General features: G+C 33.2%; 1 protein-coding gene across 1 annotated transcript; it reads left to right on the top strand.

Annotated features, from left to right (window-relative positions):
• The first annotated feature begins 6,120 nt into the window (after window positions 1-6,120).
• On the top strand, window positions 6,121-10,979 carry LOC145617485 (GATA transcription factor 8-like). The gene is made up of 4 exons (XM_081672188.1): window positions 6,121-6,324; window positions 6,588-6,655; window positions 7,583-7,872; window positions 9,779-10,979. Exons 3-4 carry the CDS (start codon window positions 7,642-7,644, stop codon window positions 10,514-10,516), a joined length of 969 nt encoding a protein of 322 aa, XP_081528314.1. The 5' UTR covers window positions 6,121-6,324; window positions 6,588-6,655; window positions 7,583-7,641; the 3' UTR covers window positions 10,517-10,979.
• Window positions 10,980-24,360: the final 13,381 nt, after the last annotated feature.

Raw genomic sequence — 24,360 nt, 5'->3', positions numbered from 1 at the left:
TGGTTCTTCAGTTGGGACCATAGAACTTGTTTGAGGTTGAACAGGATTTCCTTGTTCTTCATTTGGGACCACAGCACTTGTTTGAGGTTGAACATGATTTCCTTGTTCTTCATTTGGGACCACATCACCTGTTTGAGGTTGAACAGGATTTTCAGAATTTGGTTGAGGTTTTTCAGAAATTTCAGGTTGGAGTTCAGAAGTTCCTTTTTGTAGTTCAGAAATTGTTGATGAGGGTACAGAAGTTTCTGGTTGATTTTCTGATGGGATTTCAGTCATTTGTGGAGGTAAATCAGAAGATTTTTTTGGTTCTTGGTGTTCAGTGGGTTGGTATGGTAGTTCAGATGCTTTAGGATGTTGTTCAGATGCTTCAGGATGCTGTTCAGTGGGTTCTCCAGCATTTGGACTGTTAATAAAGTAAAATTACAACAAAATCAACATATTATATGAATATAAACTAAATTTTATATGAATATAAACCAAATTTACATATTATTTCTGATTAATATTTTGCTATAAACTAAATTTGTAGGTGTTCAGTTATTATTTTTAAGTAAATCAAACTAAATTTGTAGGTGTTCAGTTATTATTTTTTGTCATTCAAATGTATTTCATGGGTTGTTCAAAAAAATATCCAAAATTATCATAATTCATCAATATACAATCAAATATAGTTATAATATTGTGGTTTGTTCAGTGCTTTTTTTTTTTTATTGTTCAAAATTTTTTAAAGGGTTTTCATCTGAAAACTTAATAATTAATTATTATCTATAATTCCATTACAAAGTTAAATGAAATATGTTCAGTGGCTATTCATTGTTGTTCAAAAGATTTTTCTGGGTTGTTCAAAAATATATCAATACATAATTAAAATTGATAAACCTGCATGCATATATACAAACATAAATGCAAAATTCTGGGTTGTTCAGTGTTTGTTTTTTATTGTTCAAAATTTTTTTAAGGGTATTCATCTGAAAACTTAATAATTAATTATTATCTATAATTCCATTACAAAGTGAAATGAAATATGTTCAGTGGCTATTTATTGTTGTTCAAAAGATTTTTGTGGGTTGTTCAAAAATATATCAATACATAATTAAAATTGATAAACATGCATGCATATATACAAACATAAATGCAAAATTCTGGGTTTTTCAGTTGAGTATTTATAATTCTTCTTCAAAAAAATAACATATATTCACATTGAACAGGAATCATATGAATTAAAAGTTCAAAATATACCTGTTTGATGGACTTTCTGAAATTACTTTGTTTAATTCTTGCAAAATTTTGTGATCAACAATTGGACTTGCTTTTATATCTTCCAATTTCTTCGTTTTTGGTGTTTTCGTTTTGAACATCTTAATTAATGTCCTGTTCAACAAAATTTTGTACCAAATTATTTTTCAATTTCAAAAATTAGGGTTTAAATTGCTCGTTTTGTCAGTAATTAGAACAAAATATTACTTACATATTATCGTCTTCATCATCAGACGAACTTTGTTGCGATTTTCTACAAAAAGAAAAAAAAAAACAAAATTATATCTATTATTTAACATTTCAAAAAATTAAACAATAAAAACTTAACAAATTGATCAAAATCGAGTAAAAATCAAAGTTATTGGAGAGATGTTCACCTTTTTGAAGGTGTTTTCGGTGAATCTTCTTCGTTCGCCATGGAATTGCAGTAGTTTTTAGAGAGAGAAATTTAGAGTTGAGTGAGAAAAATGAAATGAGGAGAGAGAATTGCAAATGAATTTATTAGATGAAGCTTTATAATTTATGAGAAGAGAGAGAATGATTTAAAATGATTAAAAAAATAAAGTGGCGGTTATTTTTTAAAAAAAAAACTGAAAAACGGAACTCCGTTTTTTTTTCTGGGTTGGGCGTGTTTTTTGTTTGGGCTGTGTTTATTGGGCCGCGTGTGGGCTGGAGCATGTAGTTTACTGTGCACCATGGTGCATAGAATACCAATTGCTCCTTACATGGCTTGTCATATCCTCATGAGGCTCATTAATGGGCCTCTTACCTGTTTAACCCAATACCCCTATTGTGTGAACTCATAGGATCCATTCTATTGGACTTTGGACTATTTAACCAACCCAAATATCATTTGTCATATCTAGCACCAAACAATGACGACCCAAAAGAATGAACTTATTATCTTCATAATAGTGATCTTTGATATATCTAGTAATTGCACTTATCGAAAACATAATTCCTTCATTTCTTCATTTGGATTAGTAGAAATTAAAAATGCAATTGTCTTTTTCTTTATAAGCTTTACATTCACCATTTTTATCTAAAACTGAAGAAGAAGAAAAAAAAACTACTCAAATATGGTTTTAGAAAAACGCAAAAATTGAGATAATAAATCTGAAGTTGTAAATCAAGATGATATTGCAAATGGAAGAAATAGATTGCTTGAATCACTAAAGAAAATGGAAGAAAAAAGTACACATCAATGGAGAGGAGAGAGGAAAGATTTAGGAGAAAGAGTTTTTGAAAGTGGGGTATAATTTGATTTGGCAGGGGATGAGAGAAAAAGAAAGGAGAGAGAAAAGGAAATTGTTTCCATAAGCTAATGTTAATAAAAGATGAGTTACTCACACGTGAATCAGCCAAAACTCACACACCCACACTTGCTTAATATGGGCTGATTTACAACGAGTTTATTGTAAATCGGCTTTTTTTTTAAAAGTTTAATAGAGAAAGATAGATTTAAGGGATTCCTTTTCATGAATAAACCAAACAAATGGAAAGGTAAGATTAAAATGATTCCTTTTCTCTCACTTAAAACGCCCCCTTAGTGCACAAGAACCTGGAGATGTATATGACAAAATTTAAAAAAAAAATAGAAAAAAAGTTAGTTATTATATTCCCTCATCACTATAATTAAATGACAAAATAAAGTTAGATTTCATACGAGTAGCTAGCTCATTACTCTGCTATTGGAAGAGATAGTAGCTTCAACTATCTCCATTTTCCGCCACTTAAATGACAAAAAAAATGTTAGATCAAATTAAAAGAACCACTAATGGTATTTGCGTTTTTAATGTATAGAAATACTATTACCGTTAATGGTTCTTTGTTAAACTAGAAAACGAAGCTTCCCCCAATCCTACATGGACAATATGGTGGAAATTTTTTTTTATACCAACACAAATAGGGAATTAATTTATATTTAAGTAGTTTTAAGGAAATCGTTCTTTTAATCTCTTCCTTAAATTATGTGTTAAAGGGTTATAAGTCAAGTAAATAAAAACGGAGTTAGTACTACAATTATTATAGATCTAATCAAAGTTGGACTGGTCTAATAAACTGTCGCGTTTGTGCAATTTTTTTGGATCGGATTTTGAACCTGATTGAATTTTGAAACCAACCCGATTCTTAAAAAACCCACTGAATTTTGGACAACCCAAAATAGGCTTGATCTGATAATAGCGGGTTTGGGCACATTTTTTGCCTTTTTGGGCCACTATTGGACCTGGCCTGACACAAGCATTGGCCCAAAGCATTGCTTGTGAATTTGTGGTCACATCTATTACGAATATACGAGTAATGGAGTGAGTATATCGAGAGATAACATTAAACATCTTTAATGTACAATATAAAACTATAGAAATGGTAACACCCATATCATCACAAACATAAATGTCGGTTCTTCGAGTTTCTAAATGAGTTAAATACACCTTAACAATTACTCAACCCAATATAGATAATTGGACCCAAATATTGACTAAAACGTAAGTTCAGACGTTCAATTCCGGTATGGTAGCAATAACACACGGTTTAAAGTTTAAACTTAAAACTTGCAACAAATTTAAAAACGCCATATTCACAACCGTTGACGGTGACAATTATTTGTTTGAATCAAAATCAGAAGGGAAGTGCGGTGGGGTGAGGGTCGCATGGGCTGTGGGTCCCTCTACTGGATCTGCATCTGCCTTCTTTTCCCATGTTCATGTGATCCGGTTGGAACTAATTTATCAATAATTTTTATTTTAAAATTTAAAAATAAAATACAGTGGAGTACTACAATACTACATTCATTATCTGTATTTAATACGGAGTACTTTCTGTATTTTATTTTACTTACCATGTATAACAATTTGACTTTTGTAATGCGTTTTCTTAAGAATAATCATATTGTGTTACCGTTTATTTAAAAAAAAAATAAAATGACTTTAATAACACATTCTGATTAGCTCAATTATTCTGATATAGTAACCCTTATTACATGTATCTTAACACTAATCGAGTTTCCTATAATGACTGGCCACGCATATAAAATTTTAAGTTTATATGAGTATTTCTATATAGTCATTTTAGTGATTGATATATACGTTAAAATACGAGTTACACTATAGCAAGTAGGGCTGGCAAACAGGTCGGGTCGGGTTCAGGTTGACCTGTTTACGTAAACGGGTTGGGACCCTCCAACCTGAACCCGACCTGTTTACTTAAACAGGTCAGAAAATTCAACCTGAACCCGACCTGATTTTAAACGGGTTGACCTGAACCCGACCTGTTTTGACCTTTTTTTTTTTTTTTTTTTTAATTAAAAAACTTGTAATTTGTTTAACCTGTTACATAAACCTTTTAAAAAAAAAAGAATATTTAAGCTTAATCAACATTAAACAACATAAATTGCAAATTCAAAACAACCATATTGCCAATTTGCCATTGCCACTTCAAAATCAAAGCAAAAGCAAGATCTGCCATAAAGCAATTAAAGTTTAAGCTAGGAAAAACTCATAAATATGTCCAAAATACTTCATAAAAGTTTCAACATCAACTAATTTAGAAAAACAAACTAAAAATTAAGTCTGATAGCTGATGAACTTTGAGGTACTCTCTGGTGGAATTGGTGTATTGGCACTTGGCAGCTTCGACATTCACCTTCATTCAAAGAACATTATATAAATTACGAGATGCCAACATAAAATCACGACATTCCAAAGTTCCAACAGAAATTGACGAAAAAAACTCATAAACATGAATTGAAGAAAAAAAACGAACAAATAGCAATGAATTGTAGAAATACTGAAATAATAGAGCAACATAAACCCTAAGGCCTAAACAGATCAAAACATTAAGTAAAAAAGAACGAAATTTACAAGTAAATTACCTTGAGATTGTTGAGATGAAGATTTACAAGCTTCGATCCGCAACTTTGATGGAGAAATGTTGAAAACGGTGAAAATGAGAGTGGAGACTGGAGAGAGATGAGAGAGAGAATGAGTGAGAATGAGAAACAAAAAGCGGCGTGAGGTGAGTGAGAATGAGTTTTAGGTTTATTACTTTTACTCATTCATTTCAGTAGACTTACCTAGTTTATTAATTTGGGCTTGGCCCATATTTAAAATTTAGGCTTAAAGTTTAAGTTATGCGGGTTGGGTTCGGGTTGACCCGACCTGAAACCAACCCAATTACTTAAGCGGGTTTAGGCGGGTTGGTTGCGGGTTGGGATTTCCAACCTGAACCCGACCTGTTTAACTTCAGGTCGGGTTCGGGTTGACCCAATTATACAAACGGGTTGAAAATCTGATGTAAAACCCATTTATTTCAGGTTGGGTTCAGGTCGGGTTGTCGGGTTGGGTCAGCTTTTGCCAGCCCTAATAGCAAGCGTGAAAGTCAAACTGCAGTTGGTAGAGTATAACACATATTCCTCAATTTCAACCGTCAATTAAAGGTTTGTTTGACATTGTTTTTGTTTTCTGTTTTCTCAAAACAAAAACCAAAAACCAAAAGAAAGAAAGAAGAAAAAGGTGTTTTCACCTTTTTATTGTCAGTTTTTAAAATTATCATGATTTTAATAAATTTGTCTGTTTTTTGATTCATTATATGACATGGACCATATGATTTTGAAATATAAAAAAACCAAAAAACAGAAAACTACAACGATGTCAAACGAATCCTAAGTTTTTTGTTGAGATGATCCTTTAACATCAGCAAATTAAACGTAACGGGAAAGTATAATAATACGGAGTAATAATAAAATAAAAATAATAAAAGAGACTTCAACATCAAGACAACTTAGAAGAGAGGTGAAGGCAAATTGGTACTACGAGCAGTCCGTAATAAAAATACAGCTAGCAATTATATCAACTCACTCGTATTTTGAGTAGAAAGGAAGGAACACACCTACCTTCCCTTTTCCCCACTGCACTACCTTACTTCCCTTTCTTTTTATTTTCTTTCATCTATTTTACTTCAACTCCGTACTTTTTCTTTGCAATCCTCATTCTTTCTTTTCTCTCTCTTCTCTAAACTATACACTACTACTACTACTCTCTCATTACTTCAACTCCACAACTTCATAAGGTCAGTTATTTTAATTTCATTTTTTTTCAAATTCATATTTTTGAGTTTTCAGTTTAGAATTTTGTTATTTACATTTGTATACTGTCGGTGTGTTTAAATTGACACTCATTGTTTTCTATCTTCAATTTTCTCAAAATAAATGTCGAAAATTTCCAAATTTATTTCTCAAAATTGGGGTATTATCCAATTTCTAAGACCATTTTACATTACTTTTAATTTTAATTGCTTATATTAAAATGTTAATTATTCTCTTATTTTTGCAGGAATTTGATTCAATTAGTGACGTACTTCAGCTGCAATTTTGCTAGGAAGACAAAAAAAACTCATATAGGTTCGCTTAATTTTTCTTTTCATTTTAATTTTTGGAATAATAAAATGCTACGAGTAGTGATTAATTTTTTTGAAAAAAAAACTGTTGAATTTCTGAATTTTGAAAAAGAATTTTGAAAATAGGGGTTGGAATATTAGGAGACAGCGAAAAAGGAAATGTAGTCCGTAAAAGATGTTAACGCTCGGGATAAAATCAGGGGACCAGCTCGCTCTTAGCGTGCATTTTCTCTCCTTTGTCTCACATTATATGTACTCTTCTTTTAAATTGTCGGTTTTTATTTTTCGATAACCAATTGATTAAATTTACTTGAATTAGATACTCCCTCAGTCTTTAATTTGTTGTGTAGTTGTTTTTAAGACTGAAAATTCATTAATTTTGTTAATTAAGCAAAAAACACTGCATTTGAGTTTTGTATAATGGTTTCACTTTATTTTTAAGAATGTATTATCGAATAAATTAGCAAGCAATTAAGAACGAAGGAGTCACATGTGAGAGTATGTGACGGGTTTAGGAGTGAACATGTCTAGACGAGTAAACATGTCTTAACGGGGATTTTTTTTTGTCTTTGTTTTTCTCTGTCAATCTAATTTTATATATATATAAGATGAGTAAACAAATTTTAGCTAATAAATACAAAAAAAAAAAAAAAAATCAAACAAACCGTGCATCGCACGGGCTTCATCTAGTTTAAAAGTAAAAAGAAATAAAAAATCCAAAATACTAACGTGCGCCACTTAGTGGTGCCACGCTGGACGAAATGATTAATCTCATTGGCTACTTATACGTCACTAACGCCAATCTCATTGGTTCAGTAAACGCATTAGAATTTGCTTTATTTATGTTTTTTCGTAAACTTTAATTAAAAAAAAACTGCTATTAACATTATTAATGTCATTCAATTTTTGACATTTATTTTGAATTTTACAGAAGATAGCAAGAAAAAAAAAAACGAAGGAGAAAAAAAAAATAAAAAAAATAAAAAGGAAATGAGCGGAATTACAATGATGGAGGAGATAGACAGTGGAAATTTCTTCGACCAAATTGATGACCTTCTTGAGTTTCCAAACGACGACGTTGAGAAAGGTTTGGGAGATAATGGTGTTGCAATTAACCAGTACAATAATTTTCCACCGGTTTTTTGGTCGGACAATTCACCGGGTTTTTCCGCCTCCCACAGTAACACCGCGTCTGACCTCTCCGCTGAACTCTCTGTTCCTGTGAGTGTTTTTTCTCTCACAAATGTTTTATTTTTTTTAATTTTTCAGAAATTAACCTAATTTAATTATTATTATTTCGTTATACTCCGTAGTCCGTACTATTAAAAAAATATTGTACATGTCGAGAGTTTTCGTGGAATATTCATGGAGTTGTACTCTGTATTATTTTGGAATAATTTACTTTATAAAACTGTTTTTTAATTTTATGAGATATTACAATACATATGAAAATTATTTGTGCATTATATGTACTTTAACTTATTATTTACAAAATAATACGTAATTTATAAAATTTAACTTAAATTATTTTATCTACAAAATTACAAACATCATATCATCTAAATTACAAACATCATATCATCTAAATTACTCTGGTAAATGTAAATAAGGAACAAAAATATTTTTAATATATATTCTTTATGTAATTTTATATGAATTACTCGTACATTATTTTTATAAATATAAAAATTAATTATTTGATTTTAATTACAATTTATATAAAATTCGGAGTATAAATAAAGTGACAATGGTTAGAGTATTTAGTATAATCACGTGGTAGGAGGATATTTTGAAATATAATATTGTACATATCATGTGAGGGTGCTATTCCACCGACAGCATTATTTTCAATTTAGCTGTCATCTAGTGGTGTTTTGTTCTTGTTTACTACAGTATTTCACATCAAAGGGTTATGATGCCAGCTGGCAATTTGTATTTTTTTTATTCTTATTAAAATTTTAAATAATTATATTGTCAACTTTGCCACAACTTTGCCGCCACGAAATTACTGAAAGACGTGGGAATGTAACATGGTAACATGAACCCATTTATCACTTAAACTCATCATTGAATTAGTGAATAAAGAAAAAAGAAAGGTTGTGTTCGTGACAGTAGAAAATATATATATCGACAATTATTAAGTTAGTTGTGATCATGACTAGTTAATAGTAGTCCACAAGTAAGTGCATTAAGTAAAGGTTACTGCTTTCATGTTTGAATTTGACTATGTATATATAAATGGAGTGCAAAAATCACAATAAATTTATATTGTATTGTACTCAATATACCACTATTGTATGGGATATCTTTTGGTTCCCTTCTTACTTTCAAAAGATCGAAGGGAACACAAAATTGCTAATTGATCAATGGACAAGGAAAAGAAATGTTTTGTTTTTAAGAAAGATATGCCATTTGTACTGTTCTTACTAGTTTGATGGTGGTTTTTTTCACCAAGAAGTCCAAAACAACATTTAGATATGGAAGGATTAGTTGATAAAGGTTGTTCTCAAATGAGAATAACATAAATAGATTTATATAAGGCATTGGTAGGAAGTATTGGAACAAGGTTTGCTCCTAACTATTGCCATTTGGTACAAAGTCGTATGTATAGTATATCATTTCATCGATAGAGTAGATATTTGTTTTAAATTTTTAACATTTTTCTTATAGGGCTAACTAAGAAAATTATTGGGTTGTGAGGTTGTGTCGTGGGGGGCCTGGTCTCCACCAGCTCCCATGTGGATTCACCTTAGGAAATCCAGCTAATTGTCTAAAAGGTTACACAACCAATCTTTCAATTAAAGTTAACTCATTAGTTTCATCATTTTAACATAATTAATTAGATAACTAATTGATGTAGCACTTCAGAAACTTATTTGCTTGATTACTACTTTCAGAGTTCTATTTTGTATTTTGGTAAAGTTGTAATTCACTGTTTGATATCTACAATATTATTTAAGAAATCATTGGCTTTGCGTTTCTGCTGACTCACTTGTTTAAGTTTGTCATATGTTTTTTTGCTGATGCATCCTGGCCTCATGGGTTTAATTTGCAATTGCAGTTCTAGTCAATCTTTATAGTGTTATCTCTTATTGTAAAACTAATGGTTCCTTTACTTATGATGCAGTATGAGGACATTGTTCAGCTCGAGTGGCTGTCGAACTTTGTTGAAGATTCCTTTGCTGGTTCAGGCCTGACTGTCGAGAAAAGTCAGTCTTCTTCCTGTACTAAGGACTCCTCCCGTAATCAGTTCCAAACTTCCAGTCCAATCTCAGTCCTTGAGAGCAGCAGCACTTGCTCTAGAGGGAAAACACTCCCTGTCAGTCATGAAAAACGTGCTCGCAGCAAACGCCCTCGCCCTGCTACTTTCAACCCTCGTGCTCACCTCATTTCACCGACACCCTCCATTTCCAAAACACCTCGGCTATTGTTTGCCCCCAGTGCTTCGTTGTCCAAGTTAGAGAATTTTGCTGACTCTCGTCCCCTAAAGAAGAAGAAGAAGATCAAGATTCTACCTCCCTCAGGTAGAATAAGTCACAATCAAAATGATAATCCAAATGCCAACACCACATCACAGGCATTAAGGAAGTGCATGCATTGCGAGATTACAAAAACACCACAATGGAGAGCAGGCCCAAAGGGGCCAAAAACCCTTTGCAATGCATGTGGTGTCCGGTACAAGTCAGGTCGTCTCTACCCTGAGTATCGCCCTGCAGCAAGCCCAACTTTCGTCCCATCCTTGCACTCCAATTCTCACAAGAAAGTCCTTGAGATGAGGACCAAGACCCCTGATGAAAATCCTGCAAGAACTTCCCAGGAGCATGAGCTTATACCAAAAAGCGGTCTACCCCCAGCATATATCTAATCAAGGAGGTAGAGATCACAGCGTTATTTGCTTGCTGGAATGGTTGCGTTCTCCTGCCAGCGTCGCATTTGAGTGTCATTTGTTATTGTTTCTCAATTATTATTGCTACATATATCTTGGTTCATTGGTTTTTTTGTGCAGAGGGGGCGGTGTTATAAAAAATAGCAGCGATAGATGTTTAGGTGTAGCTAATTTTTAGCTTAAAATTAGTCGAGATTAAGATAAGGGGGGAAAGAGAAGCTGAGAGATCAGCAAATACAGAGTTTGTAGACCTAAGATGTTTAGATGTAGCTAATTTTTATTTAGTTTACAAGGTCATTAGGTAATACTTAGTATGAGTCCTGTTTTACTTTCCCATTGTATTGATCATCTTTTTTACTTTCAAATTCTTTTTACAGTTAGTTTGTCAGGCATGAAATTTCTGAAATGAAGTTCTTTTTACATATGAAGTTATTCTGATTAATTATTCTTTATTGCTGCATTCCTTCAAAGACAATTCACAACCTCTACCATTCTTACATTATATCGCCCTTCCAATGTGGAATGTCGCGGTAGCTAAGACATTTTAATTGTCTAATGCACGTCATTTTCGATCATTTGATAGGTGATTCACCAGGACTATTCTGTCATGATGACTGAGTAATGATTTTCATCCTCTTTAGAAGTTACATTCCTTTAGAGGCAATTCACAATCTACACTATTGATAATGAGCAAGCATAATCATGATTAAGAAGGGTGGCTTGATAGATGCTAATACTTCACCATATAATAAAATTAGGAGAATTGTATAAATCATAATGAAGGGAAAATGAAAATTTGTCAGTGTCAGATAACCGACGGTGTTGAAAAGTCTTTATCACTCAACAATTATCAGAATTAATAGCACTGTCGGTGATACATGGGATAGTTTTGACTCACTTTAAATAGTAGTTGTTGTTGTTGCTTTGTACCAGAAGAGATCATTCATCTTTCCAATGACCACAATTTGAGTACTATGGCCCATTTTTTTTTTTAATATGCCTTTTTTTGAAGGGCAACGAATGGTCTGAAGTGAAGGGGGGGGGGGGGGGGGGGTATATATGCTTAGCACTTAATTTCATGGGAGACTGTTGTTGCTGATCAATGGATGTATGTGGCCACGGGCGCATGGGAAACTATACATATCATGTCTCGTTTAATAAGCTTGAAACATAATGTGCATGACATTTGTCGGTTTGTTAGTAATGTCTTGATTTAACTTGAAATAGAGCGTGCATGACATTCGTCGGCTAGTTAAGGATGAATTATTGGGGTCAAGAAGTGATCGGAGGGGTGACATGACATGACAAGTTCAGGCGAATCCAAATGCGTGGATGGTAGCTAAGTTGTCACTAAGTTTTCCGTATTATTTAAATTTAGTTCACCTTAAATTATTTATTTTTGAAAAATATTGTACTACCTATGTTTTTTTATTACATGTAACAATGGGGTATTATTTGTAGTACAAAAAACTCCTTTGTTGCAAATACTGTGATAAGAATTGAAGGTAGTATCAAGATAATTTCTATAAGAGTAGATTCAATAATCAACTCCATATAACAAGTGAAAATCATTTATCTTAGTTTATTTGGGCTTGCTTGATTGAATGATTGCTCTACATAACATATTTGATATGGAGTACATTGTATAATAAGGGGCAACATAGTAAAATCATGCCAATACTTTTTTCAAAATAATACTTCCTCCGTTTCTATTTAGTTGACGCATTTGATTTAGGCACATATATTAAGGAGAGGAGAGAGAGTGAGAGAGAATGAAAAAGCAAGTGGGGTAGCTTGTAAATACAAAGTAAAAAATTTACCCAAAAAGGAAACGTGTCAACTAAAATAAACTTCCTAAAAAGGAATACGTGTCAAATAAAAAGAAACGGAGGTAGTAGTAATAATAAAAAAAAGGAAATTTTTAATTTTAACACAACAATAAAACTCAAACCAGCTGTAACCTTTGAAACCAAGTGCCTCCAAACAGTACCTACAGGCTACAACAATAGGTTGAATACCACCACCATTATTATTATTATTATTATTATTATTATTATTATTATTATTATTATTATTATTATTGTTGTTGTTAACAAAAACCTGCAGACAATGTCATACAACCTACAAAAAAGTTAGTGGGAAGCCGAGATACAATTTGGGCCCCACTCCCCAAGCTATAGCAAATCCTATCCTATTGAAGATATGAGCAGCATCACGTGCCCTAATGTCTTGAGTCTTCGAGAACTTCTCGATCCGCTATAGCAATGCAAACGCCTCCTTTTTCTAATTCCCCAAGTGAAGAGAAAGAGAAAAGAAGGAAGCCATATCCAATTGCCCAACAACTGGATTCGTACTTAACCCGCTTCCGATGAGTCGCATCAGCCACAACCCGTCCTAGAAAGTCAGATATCTCACACTGTGTCAAAGGAGAAGACCCTGTCAAGTCAACATAGACATCATGACCACGATCCTAGGAATAAAGTAACACATTTGCAGATTTGAGGGGCCCGTCGTTCCCTCCAGACAACCTAATGTCAACTTCCTTTCTAGTTGAAATCCCAGATCGATAACAAACGTCAACAAGAGTATCCCGAACAACATTATGCCGATTTGTTTAAAAAGAGTAAGAGCATCACCGAAGGCCGATCCCGGACCCACAATACCAGTATTGCGAATAAGCGTAGCCTGAAAACTGCAAATGCGATGCAAGGAAAGCATGGTGCCGAACATCACCCGCTGATTAAACACCCACACCACCGTAAGCAAAAGATAAGATGGCAAGTCTCCATTGCCAATCACCAAAACTAGGCCCCGAAGTAGTAACAATGCATTCCAAAGAAGTCCGAAGGGCCACATTAAAAGAAATTTGGGCCGCTTCAAAATGACGAGGATGAGAAGTGTGCATAGCAAAGTAGTGTTTTAAAACCCTAATACACGCACAAAGTAGTAACAACTCACATGGGGGATCATCAAGCTTAGCAACAAAATCCATTAGCACAATAGTCTTTGGCACTTGTGCAAAACAAACTCACCACAGAATGAGGAATCCGCACTGACAGGACCACCAAGCAACTTAACACCATGTACAGGCAAACAATATCTGGAGGAAAGACACCGACGAGATGGATACGTAGGTCCTATGTGGGCCAGAAAACTTCCGTTTTCTCAACGTCAATATGGAGGGCGAGACGAGGTCCCTCCACCAAAATCAACTTTATAACATTTTCTACCACCAAGGTGTCACCAATAATAGTATCGTCATCCAAATACCAAGCCAACAAACATAAGTCAAAAGAATCCCTGATTCGGCTCACAAATGGATGGAGAACCAAAGCAAAAAGCAAAGGGCCAAGAGGATCACCCTATTGTACTCCTTGACATGACCATAAGTTATGCTCCCCATAAAACAGCGTGGTTGGAGAAGAGTAACAAAATTCAACCCAATGCGAGAGAGCTGGACAACGGAGACAGACCTCACGCAATAAATAAAGTCATACGGTCAACCAAATTAAAGGCATTCTGGAAATTCACCAGCAAAATAGAGAGCCAACATCACCACCACGAGCCTCAACCAAATGGCAAGTATTTTTTTTAATAAATGATACCAAATGTTACTACAAAAATCTTGCTAAACGTATTACCATATTTAAGCTATTGCACTATGCAAGAAAAACATCCATTAACCAGTTTAAATTCCTTTTATAACCCTGAGAGAGAAGGTCTCCATAATGTTTTTAACATCATAGGTAGATCTCAATACAAAGTAATTGGAGCATCCAACCATACTAACAAGATAAAAACATGAAGGAAACTCCTCAAACCCCCCCCCCCGGCCCTCCAACCCAAAAAAGTGAAAAACACCCAACAAATCCACACAAAAATAATAAAGGGCAAGTAACATGCATACAATGTTTGGCGTAATTTTTTTATTTTAAAAAAAGAAAAAAAAAACCCGGCTCTCTTGTTTCATGAGATAAGATATTTTGGTTTGCCTCGTGTTGTAAGGCGGAAAATATTGGTTCTCCTTGTACCATCAGACAGACTTTATATATTGGTTCTCCTTGTACAGTGAGACAAAGTTTTAAAATTGGTTCTCCTTGGGTCGTGAGACAAGAGTTATAACAAAATACTGTTTTATTAGAGCTCAGTTATGCTCAAGAATAACCAATGTTTGCAAATTCTTGGTTGCATTTTAGTGCAGCCAAGCTAGCTGCAACAGCATTAAATGTGAACATATAGTACGTTAAAATGAACATACTTTTTTTTTTCTTCCTTATATCTTAATTCTCTTTCTTCTTCTTCCTTAGCTCTATTGTTTTTCTCTCTCTTCAGTTTTTTTCTTGATTTAAAATTTTCTCTCTCTTCTTTACCTCACTTTCCTTCAATCTTTAAAGTTTTCTTCTTCTTTATATAAATTTTTGAGTTAGTAATTCGTGTTTTGATGGGGATTCTCCTTTCTTTCTAAATCTATGAGTTTCAGATTCAATCATTTGGCTTTATCAATGAGGAAAGAAAAAAATGGAGGAGGGAGAAAGTTGAAGTCAAAGAAAACAATGAAGGTTAGATTTTATCAATTTGTAATTGTATTTTGTATGATTTCGTTGATCATGCATGATGATTTATTGTTTGATTATTTGAAATTATTATGAGTTTGTGATGAATATCAATTAAATTACTTAATTGTTAATGAATATCAATTGTATTGCTTAATTTTTAGTTATTCTCTCTCTCTCTCTCTCTCTCTCTCTCTCTCTCTCTCTCTTTTTCTTTTGATTTTTTTTTTCTTTTGATTTCTAATCATGTTACAAATCAATAATTATTTTCTCTATGATGAATCAAGATTAGATTTAAGGTGTATATTCAATTTTTTAGAGCTTCAATAATTACAACCGATCTTGAATATAATTTCTGTAAAAAAAAATGAACACGTAGGAATTTAAAAATGAACATCTTTTACAAAATGAGCATTTAGTACACGGAAAATGAATATTAAATACATAAAAAATGAACATATTTCAACAATTTATTTTATCTTTATTTTTCATTAATAATTATGTACAATGAATCTGAACCTTTATGAAAATCATGTTCATTTTAATATCCTAAATGTTCATAACTTTTTGTTACAAGTTCATTTTATAAGTGTTCATTTTTTAATACTAAATGTTCATTCTTATTAGGTTGAAAGTAAAATATAATACGGGCCTGTTCACATTTACTGAACTGAACTGAACTGATTGGAGCTGAACTGAACTGAACTAAGCTGAAATGGATATTTTATGAGAGAGGGAAATTAGAAGCTGAACTGAACTGATTGGAGCTGAACTGAACTGATTAGAGCTGAACTGAACTGAAATTAATTAAGTAAATGTGAACAGGTCCTACGTTGAAAGTTAAATTATCTGAACATTTATTGTTGAAAATCTGAACAATTTATTATGAATATATATGTTTCGTTATTCTTTATGAACATATATGTTATTGATTATGAACACATATGACATATAGAGTGATTATTATTTATATTTTTAAGTATTGTATTGATGATTATATATTATGAACATTCTAAATAATTATTATGAACATATTTTGTGATGATTATGAAAATACTGATTATTTGTTATATTTTAGTGAGTACAGAGTAATTGTATTTGTAGAAGACAAAGACTCTGAATTAGTGAAGAAACAATTAAGAAGTGATGAAAAAGTATATGATATGTACAATGAATTTACCTTAAGTTGGAGAATTCCCGATGTATATGATCCCAATTTTATGGTTGTATGATAAAGGTTCATTTCTATTCATTTCTTTTTTTTGACATGTTCACTTTTTATTACTGAATGTTCATTTTTTTACATGTTCATTTTTATCACTGAATATTCTTTTCTTTTTTTTTTTTTTTTTTTTATGCGTTCATTTTTCTAACTAAATATTCATTTTTAAGGTCATGGTCTAGCAAATTTATGATTATATGATAATCATATTCATTTTTAATAAATGATCATTTCCTTATAACATGTTCACTTTTTAGTATTAAAATGTTCATTTTTTTGTTTAAATATTCATTTTTTTCATGTTCATATTTTTTAACTAAGTGTTCATTTTTTTATTTGGCCCAAGACCAATTGACCAATGTCTGCTTAAGAATAATGGTTAAGCCATCCGAGTTCATTTAAGGCCCAAAAATAACATTTAAAAATTTTCAGCCATTCGAGTTCGTTTAAGGCCCGAAAATAGCGTTAAAACCTTTTTTGACTTTTAATTTTTGCTTTATTTTCGTATTAGGGCTTTTTAGAATATTTAAACGTGTAAGCCGTCATTAGTATTCAGTTTTGACATTTTAATTATATTCTTAAGAGTTTTACTCTTTTTTGTGGATTCCGGAGTTTTTACATATTTATGGCTTGTAAATCTGTTTGTTCATATTAGGAACTGCGCTTCTTTTCCACCATTAATTCCGACTGCGTCATTGTGTGTTTAGAGCGATCAAAGCCTCACGGTAAGCTTTTGATTTTAAGTCCCGGTCTTTTGTCCATGTCACCACTTTTAACACTCCTTTTTTTTAAAAAAAAAATATAGTGTGAACGGCTATATTGATTAAAAATATATTTTCTGTACAAAAAACATACTACCTCTGAGTTTTTTTTTAGTTGCAAGTTTACAACTTTGAGGTATTATTTGAGGAATATAAAATATTCCAAAGTTGCAACTAAAAAAAGTCGGAGGTAGTACATCTTTCCATGATGGTAAATTGGTAATGTGAATGTCACACTTATTAATAATGCCTTATTAATTTCCATGATTGTTACGTGCTTTTTTATGTTTGTAAAATCATAAATAGCTATATAAGTGGAGAATGAGATAGAAAGATGGAGAGAGAGAGAATAATGAGATAGAAAGATGAGGAGAGTACATCATATCATGAGATAGAGATAGATACGTTTTCTCATACTCGTGAAACCATATGAAAGTAGAATTCTGTAAACATGTAGAAGACGAGTGAGTATTCATTGAAAGTAGGAGCATTGCTTTGCATTCCAGGCCATGTACTCTTAGAATAACATATTAGCTTACCAACAAGGTTAGAATTCAACTCTGTCTACTGATAAGGCCCTTAAAGCTCATCTATAAAATAATCCAATAATAGCAATTTATGATTTTATGTTAACAAAAGCGTTTTTATTAAATAAATTTGCAGTGCAACTGTGCGCACAACTAGTACTTGGTATAGTCAATTGTATATCTTGTCTTCCTTATTTAGCCATGCAAATCTTGTAGATTTAATAAGGCAATATCAAATCATAAATATCATGGCTTATTATACAGCTTTGATATGAACATGATAATCGCCTAATGATTTGTCTTAAACTCCTAATATAGGCATGTACCTATGTACATAAACGTGGATAATGAATGAATGAATGAACAAAGGCAACCATTCAAACCATCTTACACAATTAATCAATTTTAAATCTCACCATGGTGTCATTACGATGTGTAGTAATGCTTATTTTCATGTTGCTAGTCGTTGTTAATATTTCAGGTAAACAGTTATATATTCCCTAACACTAATTGTAATAAGCTTTTCATTTAAATTTTCGAGGAAAAAGTAATTGCACATTTTTTCTGTAGTTACATTTAAACTTATTCATAGGACAGTAGGGGAATTATGGGTGTACACATTATCACATTGTTTGGATTGATAGAATTGGAGGGAAAGGAAGAGAAGAAAACAAGGGAATCATCCTCCCTTCTTTGGTTACCTTTGGTCTGGGAGGAGGGAAGGAAAGGAAAATGGAAGGATGATGCATTTTCTTCCTCTCTTTAATAAACCAAATTCTTCCAATATTGGAAAGATTTGGATGGAAAATATAACCTTACCTTCTCCCTCCCCCTTCCTTCTTCATCCCCCCTTTCCCTTTCTCCCCCACATTGTTATTCAAACAAACTGTAATACATACTTTTACCATCAGTAAAACCAAATGAACATACATAGATATTGAGATGGTTCACTGTTACATTGGTTGTTCAGCCATCATTTAATTAATAACAGCCGAACGCATTCGTTCAATGATAAATTATACTAATTTAGTGTTTATTCGTGTTTGAAACAGGTATTACAACAATGGCCGCTGTAGTTGGTTGTGTCGGGAGTTCTGGATGTAACAATTGTGCTAGTCTTTGTAATAAAGCTTTTCCCAGGGAGAGTAGGACACCCGTATGTAAGGGAGGTCCCGCTGGTCAAACTTGTTGTTGTCAGAAACCTTGAAAAAAAAAAAACTTTCATGTATAATAAATCAATAACATAATACTAAAACAGGCACGAGGAATGACATGTGTCATTTCCCAGTGCTGTTTTTTTTCCTTTCAAACTTCCCCTCCCAATATGATTCTAAATTTTATATATTATATTTACAAAAAGTATAAAATTTTATTTCATGTTCTTAATTCTTCCATACACATTTACCTAATATAATATTCTAACTCTTTTTTAATTACAACACGTGTCACAACCTGTACTGTTTTACCCTCCAAAACTCCCCTTCCATTTGATGAGTCTATTCAATATATATTTTTATTTCCCGTCCCATGGTCATATTTGTGCTTATTTGAGTTATGTGGAGCTATTTTTATTACTAATATACGTTTTCTAGTATTTTTGTAGAGTTAGTATTATGTCGTAGGAATTTGCAATTTATGATAATTCCCGAGCTTATCGAGCCACTACAAAGATATTGGAGTCGGATCGTATTTTATGACTGTATATTTAAAGCTCAAGACCGAGTTAAATAAATTTAGTTCGGTGAATAAGACCTTGATTGGTGAAGAAGTCCAAGTTTTACAGGCTAGTATTACGGACCAAGTAATGAGGCCATGAATCATAAAACAACAAAGATTAAGTTATAGGCCTAAGTGCAAAACAAAGCCCACAATCGGATCTGCTGGATGTAAAAGAGCGGGCATCCCAATGACCGATCATTACCCTTGATTCCGCTAATTTGATGTCGGTTGATGGGAATTATAAATACCCAATTAGTGGATTGTTACCGCCTTACCAGGGAGCTTAATAGTTTTGTTTAGTTTTTTTTTTTGAAAAAATAGTTTTGTTTAGTTTTAGTTTTATAATCAACTTTCTTGATTCTTGCGTAGAATAGTAGTAGGTAAAGATGGGCACGGGCCGTGCCGGCACGCGGGCGACACGGGCCCGGCACGATTCCGGCACGGCACGGCACGGCAGCCCACCTGTGGGCCGTGCCGTGAACAAAAATCAGGGAATCGGCACGGACACAGCACGAGGCATGGTGGGCGGCACGGTGACTAGCCCGTGGGTCGGCATGCCAGCACGGCCCGGCACGTTACTTTTATTTTTTTTATTACATTTATTTTTGTTTTTTGCTAAATTAATAAAATTATTTATATAAACTTAAACATAATTAGATAAATCATTTATATAACCTTAATTAAGATAAAGTTGTTCAAAACAAAATATATTAACATTAACAAATAAATTAATAACATTATTTATATAAAATTAAGTTGTACTAATATATATATATATATATATATATATATATATATATATATATATATATATATATATATATATATATATATATATATATATCATTTTTATTTACATTTATTATTAAAAAAATAAGTAAAAGTGGCACGGTTTGGCCCGCGGCCCGGCCCGCCAGGCACGTGGGCCGTGCCGTGCCGTGGGCTAGGGTGTGCCAAATTTAGGCACGGCACGGCCCACCGCGGAGTCGGCACGGCACGACACGCCCACCATCGCGGCACGGCCAAGCACGGCCCGCGGCGGCACGGTCCGTTGCCCATCTTTAGTAGTAGGAAATAGGGATGTCAACGGGACGGGACGGAGCGGATTTTGGCTTTTCCATCCCCATCCCCGCCTAATATTCTCATCCCCTTCTCCGCTTGTATATCCACCCCCACCTAATCCCCACCCACGACCGGCTTAATCCCCGCCTCCCAAATACAACAACACTACATAATTTAAATTGTAACAAAAAAAAATGTTTATATTTGTAGACACCTAAAAATATCTCCCAAAACCAAACCCGATGATGAACAACCTTTCACCGCCATTATTGGTCAGGTTGAGTATTTAATCTTTGGAGTGCTTTAATCCATATCCAATCCAATACATTTCATAAACCAACCCAATTCCTAGCCCATTTCACCAAACCATAACTTATTTTTCCTCTTTTCATGCCTTTAAACCCAAAATAATTCATTTCGTGTCCATTAAAATCATTCATTTCGTGTCCTTTTTATAAAACGTTTAGACTAGTTTATTTTGGTCCACAATATGGGTCCAATTATTAAATATTTGGATGGGGCTTGAAAAGATCTTTCCAACGATATATTATAAGCCCAAATCCGAGTTATAACGAATAATTTATGGCTAAAATAGTAAACTGAGTCCAAACCGAACCTAAGCCCACCTTACCTACGACCTAATGATCATGTGGAGGGTCCAAATTATTTAATGACATTCTTTTACCAATTATGATTAATTGGGAGCTTCTATAAGTTTCTAAAAAATCTTAATTATCCTTTTTTAAAAGATATGATTAAAGAGTTTAAAATTGAATAAAAGCTATGAGCGAATTGAAAGTCCTAATTCTATTCAAATTGAAAGACTTTTAAAGATAGTCAGATTTGATTTTAGTACCTCATAGTTTTATCTAATTTTTATATGGTTTGATAGCCCTTGAAATTATCTTTCCAATGATATATTATAATATTAATTCTGAGCTATAACGAAAAAGATATGAGCGAAATATGAAACTATATCCAAAACTGACACCGTCCCACTATTTCGGTCATATATTTTATTTTACAAAATATTTTAATCTGATTCTAATTGTATTAGAAATTACACTTCAAGATCTTTCCAACGATATCTTATTTATCTTATTCCAATTTATATATCAAAAGATATGATAAAAACAAAAGCCGCAAAAACTGTTGTCTATCGCAAGAGTTTTAATCCGATTCGAACTCGATCTTTTCTTGATTCTTCGACCCTCTTATTTCCCTATAAATAGAGGTCATATCACTCCTTTTTCAATCATCAACAAACTTGATCACCAAATCATTATCTCTTCCTCTCTTTTACACCAAAAATCATTCTCTTCCCTCTCTCTCTCATATTCTAAACCTTAAACCTATATTCTTAATCACATCATTCTTCCCTTAAGCACTCCAAGGAGTCCATATTTAACCCGAGGTTCCGTCCTTAAACTAAGGCGTGGAAGGTATAAATAACTGAGAGTTTGGACCAAATCAACTCTACTTTTATTTAATTTAATTTCAATTTGATTATATTTTTATTGAAGTTACGAACAATTTATTCATGATGTAGCAATTCAAGGAAACGCGGAATATGAGTAACTAATTAATTTAATTACTTATTTTATTTTATATTGCTAGTATCTTGATTATTATTATTATTTGATTTGACTAACACCTATTATTGTTGAATTGCTTCCAATATTAATGTATATTCTATTATATTATTTATGATCACCATATTGCATGTTAAAGGGAATATGTAATTGAATATAACGCCTAATAAGATAATTTGGACAACCGGTTTAGATTCCTTTGATCTTGTTATTTAATCAAGTGATCACCTATATTTTAGAATATATGTTGCATTAATATTTAACCAATTTAGCATAATAATATTTTGGAGTAAATTGAATATCTTTGTTTGCACGCCTTTGAGATCGCAGGAATTATTTTTCACAATAAGAATCGAGTAAAGGCCAATACGGGCGAATGTGACTCCATGACTCACTTCGTACCATCATCCCCGATCCTCCTTTCGTGGTTCCAAACCATATGGAGTTAGTAATCTCATGGATTATGAATGGGGTGTAACCTTCACGGGTCAATCGTTGTTGCCTATCGTTTCCCTTTTCGTGGTTGCCTTATAATGATCCGTGAACGGTTTACAAGTTCCTTAAAAACATGTTGGCGGCTCCCTACTTTCCTTATCCCTAATCGTTGTCCCTAATCGTATATGTCTATTCCCACTTCCTATGAGTGCCAAGCATATTCACACATGCTTAACGTAGGCGCACTTCAAATGACGCCTACAATTTGGCGACTCCACTAGGGAGGATTCTTGGTTATTTATCGATTTGAGTGATCGGTATTTAATTGAGATGAGTGGATGAGACTTGAAAGATTCTTGAATTGTATTCCTGCGATTTAATTGGCATTGTCACATATGCATATGCAATTTAGGTTACCTATTTTTCCACAATAGTACGTGTTCTACGTACGTGGCTAGCCCGGGGGATTTAAGCTCTATCAACCCAAAAACGCTCATGGCAATAAGGGTTCATCCGAGTTTCTAAATCCACCCAAACCATGAAGTCGAGTTCGATTTTATCACGAACTCGCGAAGCCGCCCGTTGGCATACACCCTCAAGGGAGGCTTCCTTGCTAACGCGTTCAAACTCTTAACCATGGTACCCTTTGACACCCAAATAAGCTTGACCATAGTGGAACATATATCTTGACTTTAGGTTGCAAAATTCATTGCATCATTCGTGACAATGTGCTTATGTGTGCATATTTTTTTTTTCTTTTTTTTTTCTTATCTAACCCTCCTTTTTTATTAGAGTCGAGTCATAATTGTTTTTTTTTTTTTTATAATTTTAAGTCAACTCGGATTTTTATTCCCGTATCCTGCAAAAGAGTCAACTTGTTTTGGTCATAACCGGAGTTCTAGAAAGAGTTACGTGTCGTACCACCTATGGATCTGTAGCCCCGAGTTTTATCTTTCATTTGGAGTTGGTTTCGCCCCAATCAAAGTCAGAGATCAAAATTTATAACCGATATACTACAGCTTGTCTAGTTTAGGTGTCTTTTTAGCGTCAACTTTCTTTTTTTTATTTCTTTTCGTGTCAAGCTGGTGTTAGCCAAGTCCTTTAATTTGTGTCAACTCATATAACATAGTATTATAGATTTTCATTTATTTATTTATTTATACCCATGAGTTCTAACTCTTCTAGAATTCCACTCGTCTTCCTAGTTCTTGTGATTATTGTGCTAACCTTTGTCTTTTGTTATGGTTGATCTTATTTACGACTACCGATTGTCAATGGACCATTTTCACCTAGTAAATAGCATAAACATTAAAATTTGACAAAATTAATCAAGTTAGTTTGTCTTTTAATCTTTCGTGCTATTTGGTCCTTTGTTTTTCACAACGTCGTCATGTCTAGCCATGTGATCATACCACGAGTCATAATAAACTCACCTAATCACAAATGTTGAGTCGTTGCACACACTTTGTCTTCGAGCAATGTACTATATTGTTTATGATCGTATACTAGGACCATGCATGCGTCGTTTTCCGTCATAATAGGAATGAGTGGAGTATTTCACATTGGTTTTGAAAATTCTTTCATACACTCTTCCTTTCCAATCAGATTTATTGAGTCAATGCATTAAGTGAGCTCATTTTGTTCCATAGTACTCGAGTTCAAGATTCACTAGGCAAGAGTTGGAAGAGTAAGGGGAACATCATTCCTTCCTTCTTTTCTTCCAATCAAAGCATCAGCAATAACAAATTTCTTGTCCCTCTTGGCGGTAACAAGTAATTCATAAGCATCCATGAAGACGACGCACAAGACAAGTTTCCATACAAGATTTCATGCTTTTTTTTCATCTTTTGTTCCGACCCTTTTCCCCTAATAAGTCTAGCATAGGTTCTCCTTATCCTTATGTCTCTATGCCATGTTCCATCAATAAGCATTTCTTACCTTTGCATTCGATC

This window comes from Chenopodium album, chromosome 26 (genome assembly GCF_948465745.1).
Source record: "Chenopodium album chromosome 26, dcCheAlbu1.1, whole genome shotgun sequence".
NCBI lineage: Eukaryota > Viridiplantae > Streptophyta > Magnoliopsida > Caryophyllales > Amaranthaceae > Chenopodium > Chenopodium album.
The sequence above is the reverse complement of the archived record's forward strand: the minus strand, read 5'-3'. Positions and strand labels throughout refer to the sequence as shown.

Bases quoted from the DNA above. Each gene is read 5' to 3' on its own strand.
- LOC145617485 (XM_081672188.1), top strand. From the start codon at position 7,642: ATGAGCGGAATTACAATGATGGAGGAGATAGACAGTGGAAATTTCTTC. The intron at 7,873-9,778 runs GTGAGTGTTTTT...CTTATGATGCAG, and splicing joins CCGCTGAACTCTCTGTTCCT to TATGAGGACATTGTTCAGCT.